This window comes from Castor canadensis, chromosome 11 (assembly GCF_047511655.1).
Source record: "Castor canadensis chromosome 11, mCasCan1.hap1v2, whole genome shotgun sequence".
Taxonomy (NCBI): domain Eukaryota; kingdom Metazoa; phylum Chordata; class Mammalia; order Rodentia; family Castoridae; genus Castor; species Castor canadensis.
The window spans coordinates 121065873-121078351 of NC_133396.1; the positions used below are offsets into that span (position 1 = coordinate 121065873).

The 12479-nt window shown below is 46.4% G+C and overlaps 1 protein-coding gene across 1 annotated transcript; it reads right to left on the minus strand.

Annotated features, from left to right (window-relative positions):
- Nucleotides 1–582: 582 nt before the first annotated feature.
- Nenf (neudesin neurotrophic factor) lies at nt 583–7876 on the minus strand. The gene is made up of 4 exons (XM_020172835.2): nt 7682–7876; nt 3504–3564; nt 2733–2836; nt 583–1144 (listed from the first exon to the last, which is right to left on the minus strand). Exons 1-4 carry the CDS (start codon nt 7847–7849, stop codon nt 968–970), a joined length of 510 nt encoding a protein of 169 aa, XP_020028424.1. The 5' UTR covers nt 7850–7876; the 3' UTR covers nt 583–967.
- Nucleotides 7877–12479: the final 4603 nt, after the last annotated feature.

Consider the following 12479-nt stretch of genomic DNA (forward strand, 5'->3'; position numbering starts at 1 on the left):
GAAAGTTCTTTCTTGGGAACAATTGTTTATTTTAATAAATAACAAAGCTGTATAGCAAATAAATTCATCTCTACAGTAAGGTTTCTAAGATCAGCCTCAGCATGATCAATACTTTGGATGAGGTAATTCTTCGTTGTGGGGGAGGGTGCTGTCCCATGCATTACAGGATGTTTAGCAGCTCCCCTGGTCCCGACCAAAATGAAAAATGTGTCTAGACATCGCCCAATGCTCCCTGGAAGGAAAAATTTCCTCTAAAGAGGGATTTCCTTCTGGAATCTGACCTCAAGTCTGGTGTAAGGCTGCATGTCACCATTCTTAGAGTGACCTCAATCAGGCTGTGCCATGCAAAACTCCAGCCTTCCTTACCACTTTCTAGCTGCCCATGGGGCCACAGCAGGCTTACGCTCTCACTCACTTCCTTTCTTATCACTCACCCTTCCAATTAATCCCACTCCAATTCCACCACGCTGCGTGCATGGTCCCTGCTGCCTGGCCTCTTCCCAGGCAGAGGAACAGAAAGCACAAGCCTACCTGCCTACAAGTAGTGTGATGAGAATCCAGGAACTGGCATATGTGAACAAATTCTCTTTCTATAACAATAGGTTTATTTTTGTTCTTATTATAAAGTCAACATAGTCATGGCAGAAAATTTGGCAAGTACAGAAAAGCGTAAAGAAGAAATAAAGGTCACTCATAATTCCACTGCCCAAATGGCAATGGCAATATGGTGATGTGTAGGCAGCTTTCCATTGGGGCTACTGTTACCACCCTGGGTACTGTGTGGCCAGGGATACCTAGGCAGACAGAACACTGGAACAAGGACTGTGACAAGCAGTCATTCTTCCAGGTTAAACATCTGCTTTATTCAGATCCAGGTGACTCAGAGGCTTCTGGCAACCTATTCTGTAGGCAATTTAGCATCTGTCCCCACCTGCCCTTCCAGAGAGCCTGCCTTGCAAATAGAACATCAGAACTCATCCTTTATGTCAAAATGGGGCTGGTCTTCAGGCTTGAAGTCCAGGTTGGGGCTGCCGTCCTCATTGAGAATTCTCCGGGCTGTGTAGCCAACGATGGGATATTTGGCTTTGTATACTCTGGTGAAGATGTCATCCAGGAATTCCAGTTCCTTGGCCGTGAGACCCGTCTTGGGGAGAAAGGCCCAAGAAACAGGAGATGGGATGAGTGAAAGGCACTGGCCTTTCTCCAGCCCTTCCTTACCCTCCCCACACCCTGAATGCAAGAGAAATATAATGAAAAATGGACTTTATCAGAGAGAACCCTGTGTGTGCACATGGTGTGATGTCAGGGGAGTGATGGCTATCATTTTTTTGCTGTTTGACTGGCGTAGGAATTGAACACTCCAGAGAACAACCATCCTGGAGTAGGGCTGGGGTACACTCTGTTGCAGTCTGCCTCCTGGGTTGATCTTACCACTCTCGATACTCCTGTTACAAATTCATGTCCATTTCCTGCTATAGTTTGGATCCAGAGTGCCCCTTTACTAAAGGCCCAAGTGTTAAAGGCTTGATTTCCACAGTAGTGCTATTGGGAGGTGGTGGAACCTATAAAAAGGACCGAGACTCCCTCTGCTTTCTCTTTTGCTTCCTGGCCATGAGGTAAGCAGGTTTGCCCTGCTACATGCTCGCATCATGACGTGCTGTTTTGTCACAGACCTCAAAACAACAGGATCAATTGATCATGGGCTGAAACCTCCAAAACTCTGAGTGAAAGTAAACCTTTTCTATTTATAGGTTAATTATTTTAACACACTGATTAATACGCCTCCCCTTTTCTTAATTTGTTTCTATAAGTTGTGGTTTAACAGTCTGACCCATTTCAATTTATCTCAGTATCAATTTGATGTTGAGCACAATTTGGGTGAACGAATGCCAGCCTGGCTGTAGGAATTACTTTTTTTTTGGGGTGATGGCACTGGGGTTTGAACTCAGGGCCTTGTGTTTCCTAGGCAGGTGTTCTACCACTTGAGCCATGCCCCCCGCCACTGGGATTAATTTTAGGTGCTATTTTGTCCTCCATAGCATAGGGGGGACCTTTCTTCTCCCCAGTCCATCCACTAAGCTACCAAGAGTGACCTGGGAAATGGGTCTCAGATTCCAACCCAAAAGGGGGCTGGAGGATGGTGGGTGCAGACCATAAGGTGGATGAGGCTGCCAAGGCAGCTTGGGGCCAAACTGAGTTGGATTATAAGTTTACAAGAGTGTAGACAGGACTTTCTGGGCAATGGGGAGCAGCCACGGAAGATTTCTGAGTAGGCCTGACACAGTAAGACAATCTATTTCATGGAAATGATTGGATAGTCAGGCACTGGTGGCTCATGCCTGTAATCCTAGCTACTCAGGAGACAGAAATCAGGAGGATGTGGTTCAAAGCCAGCCTGGAGAAATAGTTCTCAAGACCATATCTAAAAAACACCCAATACAAAAAAGGGCTGGTGGAGTGGCTCAAGTGATAGAACACCTGCCTCGCAAGCCTGAGACTCTGAGTTCAAACCCCAGTGTCACCAAAAAAAAAAAAAAAAAAGAAAGAAAGAAAATGATTGGTCACTACACAAGGCAGACTGGAGGGTAAAGAAATTAATTAAGAAGCTTTGAAAACCTCAGTCTCCCCCCACACACAAAAAAGAAGCTTTGCTATTGTCCAGAATTTTAAGAAAAAAAAAGCCATGGCTGAGAGTATGGAGCATTTCAACAAAAGTTCACAATATGACTCACAGTGTCATGAGTGAGGTCTGCAGGATCCAGGGACATCTTGGCCACCCCTCTGGTGGAGTCCTTCCCAGTCAAGGCATTGTAGGGGGCTCCTCGTCCATAAAACTCTGCAGTGGGGAGGAAGGAAGGAAGAATGTGGGCGAGCATGCAGAGAAGCCAGGAACCTGCATGTGGCCCCACCCAATCCTAAAACAGGCTCCAAGCCTGAGGACAAATACGCAGTGAAGATATAAAGCCCAGTAGCTCACTTCCAGCCATCGTGTTGGGTTCCCCTAATTCAAATTATGGGATAAATCACACATGTGTGCTGAGAAGTGGCTTTTTGAAAACAGTCCCTTTAAAAATTAAAATGCAAACAAGAAAACTGTCTCTTCTTAAATGCTGGTGGAAACCAAGTCTATTGTTACTCAGCAGTGTTTTGAATCAAATAAAAGATGAACCATTAAAAACTGCTTCCATGATATCATTTGCAGTTACAATTAAAGAAATCATTAGGTGGCATTAAAAGATTCTAACAATGTTCTATGATGCCAGCTCTCTGCTAAAGAACACTTTGCTTCTTGCTTCAACCAGAATAGGTCATCAATAAATATGAATTTGGGAAGCCATAAAAGGCTTTTGAGTAGAAGCGTGGTATTAGTAGGAAAAAAAATCACTGGAAGTAAAACAGTGACAAAGAGTAACTCAATCTGGTCATCTAAAACAGAAGGAAAAGGACTTGCTCTGGTTTCTGAGTTCCCCAGAAATAAAGATTCAAAATGCCAAACCACTTACCCTTTCCGGAAGTGACATCAAATACCACACCCTTCACTGCCAAGTAGATGGGCTGATCTTCCTAGAAAGCAGGGAAGAAGCTGTGAAGAGGAGGCCAAAAACCCAGCTTTCACAGACAAGTTAGGAAAGTCTCTTCCCATCATGAGCCATGCAAAAAGCAGTGATAAGGTCACAAGGCCTGGTCTTTGGTGAGCTTGCTACCTACCTAAGCAATGTCATGGCCACTCACACATCTCAGAAAAGCCATCAGGTGTTGTGAGAAGAGCACAAAACAATCAGGGATTCAAATAACTTTATGCAAATAACAATTCCAAAGAATGTTAAATGATGAATAATTCAAATCCATCTAAATTTCTTCATCATCAATGGACATACAAGTATGTCATCAAGGTAAATGATCTATTTTATACTTTGATCTTACAGGCAACATGACTTCACATGACATTTCCATGTATTGGAAGATGGTTGTCACTTAAATAGCTACAGGAGACCCCATCTATGAGTTACACTGTGTACCTACTTGTGTAATTGGTCTTCTACTTTGGGGATTAGGGTGTTTTCAGTCCTTGCAATTATAAATGACAGCATGATGATATCTTTCTAAAAATTACTTTCTAATTTAGTGAGTTACTTCCTTGAGGCCTATTTTAATATATGGAATTCCTGGGCCAAATTATATAAACAACTTAATTACATTTAAGAGTTTCTCAGTTTATCCTTCAAAAACAATAAGCCAATAAAATAAAAAACAAAACAAAACAATAGGCCATGTTCAGGGTCAGAAATATGCAAGCGATACTGATTGCTCATGGCTCTATGGTTTTTTTTTTCACATGAAAGTGTTGATTTATTAATACTCATGAAAAGCCCATAACCATCACAGATGTTTACAGTTTAGTAATCCTCACGGAAAACCCGCACAACATCACAGTTAAAGTCATTGTAGAATCCTTATTCCTCTGGCTTTTTGCCAGCACCAACATTGGCCTTTGCCATCCCCCTGACTTTCTTCATCCTATTTTTACATTCCTTTCACTGTTTCCTTGAGGTCTTCTTCTCATACAGGCCATGTCATCTTCACTTGGCCAACCTTTGCACTTGCTGGTTCCTGCTGCCTTAACACTATTTCCAAGTCTTTACAAGGCTCTCATGGCTCTATTAACCATGAGTTTTACATTTTATTTTTGCTGTATTAATGAATATAAAATGTTAACTTAGAAACACCACCATCACCAAAACAAGAGACAAGCACACAAAAGCAGATCTGTTGAGATTCTCTAGCCTTCATCCAGGTGGACTGGGACGACTGGCACAGATCCAGGACACCTAGGACCAGGTTTCTCCTGCATCTCAGCCCCATCAGTGGTGAGAGACGTCAGCATGGAGGCTCGCAGGCCAAGTGAGGGTGGGAGGCACTGCATGGCCTTCTCTGGGGTGGTCTTAGGATTCTTATCCTTGTGGAGCTTATGGCCAAGTGTTTTCACTACCACATTTAATAGACATAAGGGCTGAGGCTCAGAGAAGTTGAACAACTTCCCCAAGGAAGCATGTTACTGTCACATGACCTCCCGGGCCTCAGTTTCTCTAAGTGATATACCACCTGCTTTCCCTGAGAAGTGCTGAAGGAAACTGTCTGTGAGCATTTAGCCCTAGTTGGCTCCCAAAGACCATCCCCAAAAATGTGGCTGATACTCACTCCCCTTCCCCTAACAAGGGTAAATTTAAATTTATAAGCCAGCACACTGCCTTTTCTTTGTGACCTCTCACCTTTCTTCACCATGATTATTTATTCCCCAGCTTTGATTGCTTACAAGTGGGGTTATGGATTTATATCAATTTTTAAAAATATAATACAACTATAATTTAATCATGGTGTGGTTGAGTTTCCATTATGTCATCTTTTCTTTGATGTTTCTTACTTTTCTGTGCATAGAGTCATATAAACATAACATTCATGTATAAAAACATGCATATATCACTAACACTCTCCATTTCTTCAACAGTAAAATAATTATCTCCTTGTTAAACTCTGTACTGAAGGTGCAGGCACTAAGCAGAAGTCGTAGAAAAGGTACAGAGAGGCATGTTTGGTGCCCTCTGAGGGAGCACTGTTCACAGACGTGCCACAGGCTGTGGTGCAGAAGAAGGGTAGTATCAGCTAAACACCAAGTGTCTTTTGTTGTATGGAGATGGAGTCCACCAACCTGAGCCTGAGGGTCCTCAGGCTCAGATTTTCAGGCCTGGGAAATCACAACTGAGAGAGGGTAGACGGACTCCTCAGGAGCATAAATGCAAACTCAGGAACAGAAATGTCCAGACATGGTAAAGACATACACTCAGTACCAGCTTCATCCCCTGGTTTGCCTGTCCCCTCAGCCACCTGGGCAGGTGAGATCCTTTGTGATCCATGGTTGGATATATATACATGGATGCATCATTTTACCTATTTTTGATCATAGCAAGCCATAAACAGCAGCACAAGAGTTGCCTTTTGCCAAGAAACCAAAGGAGGAGTCACAAGGATGCAGTGGGTCTGACATAAGTTTTCAAACCAAATAGGCCTGTGTTTGAGCTACCACTTATGAGCTGTGTTGCCTTGGGCAAATTACTTATCCTCTCTGTGCCTCAGCTTTCTCCTTTCTGATAGGAAGATAATAAAACTATGGGCTGTTGAGGTTATCGAGAGATATAAAGCACTTAGCAGGCAAGGGAAATAAATGTTAGCTTCCCCTATCCTTCTCTAAGTTTTGAAAGTTTAAGGCAAAGAGGAATAAGAGATTGGTGATTTTCCTAAAGAAAAGATTTTTTTTTTTTAATCGTAATTCTCAGGCTGGTGGTATGGCTCAAGTGACAAGTTAAGGTCCTGAGTTCAAACTTGAGTACCACCAAAAAAAAAAAAAAGTAATTCCCAAATGTCAAACAGGGACTTTGGAGGAATTTGAAAACCAGACGGGGCCTTGAAGATAATTTGTCTAATACTTTTTCTTATGGATGAAGCTATTTGGGCTCAGGGAGGTTAAATGACATGTCCCAAATCACAGCGTGAATCAGAGGAGGACCTGGCACTTTGGAACCCCAGGCTCAGCCCAGTCTCTTCCCTGACCACCAGAAGGCACATTTAGTACAAAACGCCCTTTGCCTCTGAGTGTCTACTGGGAAGTTCACCCAAGACTCAGGACAGACAGAGGTGCCAGAAAGATTGAAGCCAGGAAAATGCAAGGTAATGATCAGGCCCTCATCAGTCACGTGCGTCATGAGGCCTGTGGTCAAGCAGAGGGCCACTGGAAAGTGCCAAGACAGGTACATGAGAGACACAAAAACAGCAGGGAGAAAGGAAGGAAGGTCTTATTCCATAGTTGGAGCCTGAGCCGCAGGTGGGATGCAGGTCCAGCAGCTGGAATGCACCACCTGGGTCCCTCCCCTGCCACCCCAAAAGATGTCCCTTAACAGCCAATCACCTCCCTGTCATGTCTCCCTCCTCAGGGCTTCATAGACCCACAGGTCTAGCCAACTTCTTCATATATGACATCCAAGCTGACACCCTTGGATCCTTCTGTAAGGTCAGTTAACTCAGGAGCTAAGATGCCCAGGCTGGAGGGTTTTATCAAGAGTACCAGGTCCTTTTCTGGGCCACTACTAACAGGTGGCATGCCTTAGTTATCTGTAAAAGGAGGGGTTGTTTCCTTCAGCTCTGAAATGCCAGGGTACCATGTTCTCTCTACCCAGCCCCAGCCCCTCCCCATCTATATCAGACTTCATGGAAGCCATGACCTAGGGGCCCCCAACCCAGATGGCCAGGTGGCTGTGAGTTTCTAGAGGCCTCCTGACTACTGATGGAACGTGGGGTTCGGGGAGGACAGTCCAACCTTCAGTTTTCCCTCTGCGCGCATCCTCAAGGGCACAGACAAATTAAATGAGGGTTTGAGGGGTCGGCTACAGAGGGGGCCTGGGATTCAGCGAAAGGAAAAGGAAAAGGGTCAAGGAAGCCCGGATCCTCCCTGGGCCCACCCAATGCCCACCTAACCCAGGGGGCCGGCGTGGCCTCCCTTCCCTCCGCCCCGGAGGACTGCGCGGGGCCGGGCTTCCAGGAGAGGGCGGCCGCCGCGGGCGCCTCCCGGGTCCGGGTCCCCGGTCCCCGGCCCGCAGGCCGCAGCGGCCGGGTCCCCAGGCCCGCCTACCTCCTCCCCGCCGTAGCGGGCCAGCTCCTCCTCGGTGAAGAGCCGCACCGGGGGCCCCCGCTCGGCGGGGCGCGGCGTCTGCCCAGCGTGGGCTGCGGGCAAGCCCGGGGCCAGCGCCAGAACCAGGGCCAGCGCTGCCAGCGGCCACCAGGGCGCGGGGCCCGCCATGGAGAGCGTGCAGCGCCGGCCGCGCGAGGGCGGGGACCCCGAGTCCCGAGTCCCGCCTCCCGCTCCCCGCCGCCCCGCCTGGCCGCCCCGCCACCTGGGCGTCGCAGCTGCCAGCGTCGGAAGCAGGATTACAACCCTGGCGCAGTCTCCAACCCACAGGCTGAAAGTTAGCATAAAATGACAGATGTCACGGTAGTCCTTCATTGAGCGCACGGATGACGCTCACGGTTCAGCACCTAGGAAGGTATAGCTAAAAATAGGCCCCAGCTTCATTAATTCCTTCTCTCTCTCTCTCTCTCTCTCTCTCTCTCTCTCTCTCTCTCTCTCTCTCTCTCTCTCTCTCTCTCTCTCCTCTTACTCCCTCCACCTCACACTTCTCCCCTTACCTCTCTTCCTCCTTTTCCTCTCCCTTTTTCTCCCTCTCCCTCCCTCCCTTCCTTCCCCTTCCGCCTCCCTCTCTCTCTTTTCATCCTACCTCCCTCCCTGTCTCTTTTCCGGTTGAGTTCAAATGTTGAGTTCCAAAAGGGTTTTTGCAAAAGATATAACAATAATAGTTTAACCTTTGTGCAATGGTAGGTCATTGACTTAGGTCACTGGGGAAAGGTCACTGAATTAGCCACACTCATGCCCACACAGAACCTAAATTCTATAGGCGCATAGGCAAGTAAGATGAATACGAAAGAAAAAAACAAAGCAGGACAAAGGGATAGGGAGCTTTGGGGATTCCCATTTTAAATAGGCTGACCAAGGAAGGCTCTAATGAGAAGATACTATTTGTATAAAAATCTACAGCAGGTGAGGGAGAGAGGCTGGAAGGAAGAGCCTCTGGCAAAGGATCAAGTGCTGAGGAAGGAGAGAGCCCTGCCTGGAGGAACAGCAAGGAGAGAAGGAGATGAGGTCATGGAGGTGAGGGGTAAGAGGGCAGGGTGGAGGTGGACCCATAGCTTATTTTTTAGACTTTGGCTTTTACTCTGAGTGAATAGAACAGAAGAGTAAGTTGAAATGTTAACCAAATACCTCTGGCTTTGTGATGAAAATGGACAGGAAGCAGGAAAGCTTTTGCAATAATCCAGGTGGGAGAGGATGGTGGATTGGACCAGGCAGTAGCAGGGGAGGTGGTGAGAAGTGCGTGGAGTGTGGGTATGTGTTGAAGATATAGCTAACAGGATTTGTTGACCAATTAGATATGAAATATGAGGGACAGAGAGGAATCACAGATGACTCCCAGGTTTTTGACTTGAGTTCCTGGAAAGATGGAGCTGCCATTTTTCCTGAGACAAGAGAGATGACAGGAGGAGCAAGTTTTGGAGGGAGAAGATCAAGGGCAGTTTGGGGCTTAGTCAGTTTGAGGTGAATATTAGACATCAGGCTGGAATTGGGGACACATTGGACTTGTTAGGCATATACGTTTTGGAATCGTTGGTGCATAGGTTGTATTTAAAACCATGGGCATGGCTGATCACCACCAAGGAAGAGCTTGTGGATAGGGAGGAGGCAAGGGCCAAGGACTGAACTCTTTGGACCCCTGACATCTGGTGGGTTTCCTATGCATGGCACCTGGTTAGCACTTTTTGTGTATTAACTTATTTAGTCCTCACTGTGTCTCTATGATATAAAAACTATTGTTACCCTCATTTCACAGATGAAACTGGAGTGCACGGACCCTAAGTACATTGCCCAAGGGCACACAATAGGTGGCAGAGTCAAGACTGAAGCCCAGGCCATGTGTCTCCAAGTCTGCCCCTAACCATCAGGCTATCCCTCCCCTTAGTAACTGTATCAAATGTTGATACATTTACTTGTTCAACGGGATGGGCTTCTGATGCAGAGAGACCTTGACAGGAACTGTCCACTAACTCCCTCTGAATCTCTGCATCAGTGACATGCTGGCCTGACTCTTTCTTAGTCACAATAATGGTAGTGATCATGGAAGACTGCATAAACCGCACAGTACAGAATCTCATTACACCAGGTCACACGATCTCCGGGTTGGAAGATCATGGCCTTCCTGACACATGTTACTTTATGATAGCATCTCTGCCAAATAGTGTGCTGCCCTCTGCTTCAGCCTTCTCTTTCTACAGTTCTGTGAGTCAGGACTCTCTTTCAGCCAAAAGATCCTCCTTATAATTTCTTTCTTTCTCAGTACTGGGATTTGAACTCAGGGCCTCAGACTTGCTAGGCAAGTGCTCTACCACTTGAGCCACGCCCCCAGCTCTTTTTCGCTTTAGTTATTTTTCGGATAGGATCTTCTGTTGTTTTTGTCTGCAGCCAGCATCAGACTGATCCTCCTATCTGCCTTCTTCCTATCTGTGCCTCCCTAGCAGCTAGAATTTCAGGCATGACCCACCATGCTTCTTCCACCCTGCCCCCTTTCTTCTTTGATGTAGGACCTTTCTAACTTTTTTGCCCAGGTTGCCCAGGTTGGCTTCAATCCACCATTCTCCTCTCTCTACCTCCCAAGTAGCTGGGATTACAGCTATGAGCCACCATGCAAGTTTTGCGTTTTTTGGGGGGCGGGGGGGTTCAGCAATGGGTTTTGAACTTAGGGCCTTGTGCTTGCTAGACAGGTGTAATTTCCCTGTAATTTCTACTGATCATGTCTAGCTGTCCCCTCCTTGAGATGCTAAGGATGCATCTGTAATTAAATAACATATTCATATTCTCTGGGACTTCTCCAGGTCCAAGAGAATCCAGATCTACTTGAATCCAGATCCATTTTTTTCAAAGCATTTGGAATCATTCTGAGCAAATCAGAGTGACTGTGATGCAGATGACACAGGCTGAGACAATAACACAGAAGCAACCTAGAGAAGAGCAGCAGCAGGAAGTTACCAGCCTGTTATGGGCAGGGAGAATATTAGAGTCTAGTGGTCAGGGCCACCTGGCTGGTGCTTCTGATAGGAAGCCTGTGTTTTGGGGGCTGGGTTACAGGGAAACTGCTGAAGGTGGGCCTATCATCTGCATCCTAAGGCAGTGAGAGGAGAGCTCAGAGAATAGCCCTGGCTTTTCCTTTGTCTTGACCCGGTCCAATTTCCGTCAGTACTTTCTTTTGAATGAAACCATATTGCATATGAAGTAACTGAGGCCAGGGAGATGAAATAAATTATTGCCCAAGATCACAAAGTCAGAGGCAAGACTGAGAAGCAGGCATTGGCCGCAGGGTTTGTGCTTTCAGTAGCTGTAATCTGTAGTTTTAGGTGGACGTCCAGCAGGGATGTGACACAGGCAAATGGGTGTTTGAGCCTGGACCTCAGGGGTCCCTCAGAGGAGAAATAATGTGTTTGTATACACTTGGGAATTGTGTTACCGTCACCAAAGGAATGAATGGCTTAAAACAAAAAGCAATTGTTTCTGTCAAGGTTCTGGAAGCTAGAAGTTTAAAATTGAGGGCCACAACCCCTGAGACTATGGGTAGACTCTTCCTAGTTACCGCACATGGCCCTAGGGGGTGAGTGGAAAGGAGATGGAAGACTTCACTTTGGACGAGGCCACCTCGCAGAGGTGAGATGAGAAACCAGTTGCAGGAGACTGAGCAGGAGCAGCAAGTGAGGTTGGAGTGGGAACCCTGTGTTCTGGAAGCCAGGGGAAGAAGTTTATCATGAAAAAGGAAGTCTTAGCCCAGTCCAGTAGTCCAGTGCTGCAGTGGTAGTACTCACTTGTAATCCCAGCATTCAGGAAGGATTGCAAGTTTGAGGCCAGCCTGGACTATGAGACTATCTCAGAAAGAGAAAGAGGGAAGGAGGAAGAAGGAAGGAAGGGTGGGGATCATGGGAAAATAGCTATCTGATTTGACAACATGGAGATCATTTGTGACCTGTTCAAGTGGAGTGGAGGGGATTGAAGCCTGATTGGTGAGTGCTCATGAGGAGATGGGTAGGGAGACCTTGGGGTCATCAAGGATTGGAAACTATTTTATGGCTTGTCTTTCCACTCTAGCATGGAAGAGCCATAGGAACAATGATTTTGGGTATCATTCATTTCTACATCCCAGGACATGGCACATTGTGGAACTGAATATTGTATTAGCCAGTATCTCCTTCAAATGTGGGAACCTATCGTGTTCCAGTTTGGTCACACCAACAAACAATAGAGAGGAATGATAGGATTGGAAGAGATTTATTTGCTTCCTTTTGGCTCTAAAATTCTGTGCTTGTATGACACATTCTATCAACCACCCTAGTTTTTAATATGGTAAGAAATCCAATTAGTTGTTTGTATTTTTGTTTTGGCAAGCAACTGTTAAATGAAATGGTTGGAGTTAGTACTCAGTCATAAACTTAATAAGCATCAGTTGAGTACCTACAATGTGTTAGGTGATATATGTACTGTCCCATTTAATAGACGTAAGGACAAAGCACCTGGGGCCAGAGAGGATGATCTGGAGAGGGGATGGGGACCTCCCACTGCTACCACTGTGATGTGGTTGGTGCTACTGTGCTTGCCAGGGCAGATGGAGGAGGCCAAGTTGGGCTGAGCTGAGGGGGTTGCAGATCTGCAGCAGCACAGGCACAGAGCAGCACTCACCAAGGCATAGTAAGTAGCGTCTATGTGCTTCACCACTAAGCAGCCAGGGGCAGCCACCCACTATTCAGGCAGTGTAGGAGGAAGATAGGGTTTGGAAGTCCAC

Excerpts from the sequence above, each read along its gene's own strand:
- Nenf (XM_020172835.2), bottom strand. The coding sequence starts at position 7,849 with ATGGCGGGCCCCGCGCCCTGGTGGCCGCTGGCAGCGCTGGCCCTGGTT. Across the intron at positions 3,565-7,681 it reads CCCGCTACGGCGGGGAGGAG|GAAGATCAGCCCATCTACTT; the intron begins GTAGGCGGGCCT and ends CCTGCTTTCTAG. Across the intron at positions 2,837-3,503 it reads TGATGTCACTTCCGGAAAGG|AGTTTTATGGACGAGGAGCC; the intron begins GTAAGTGGTTTG and ends TCCCCACTGCAG.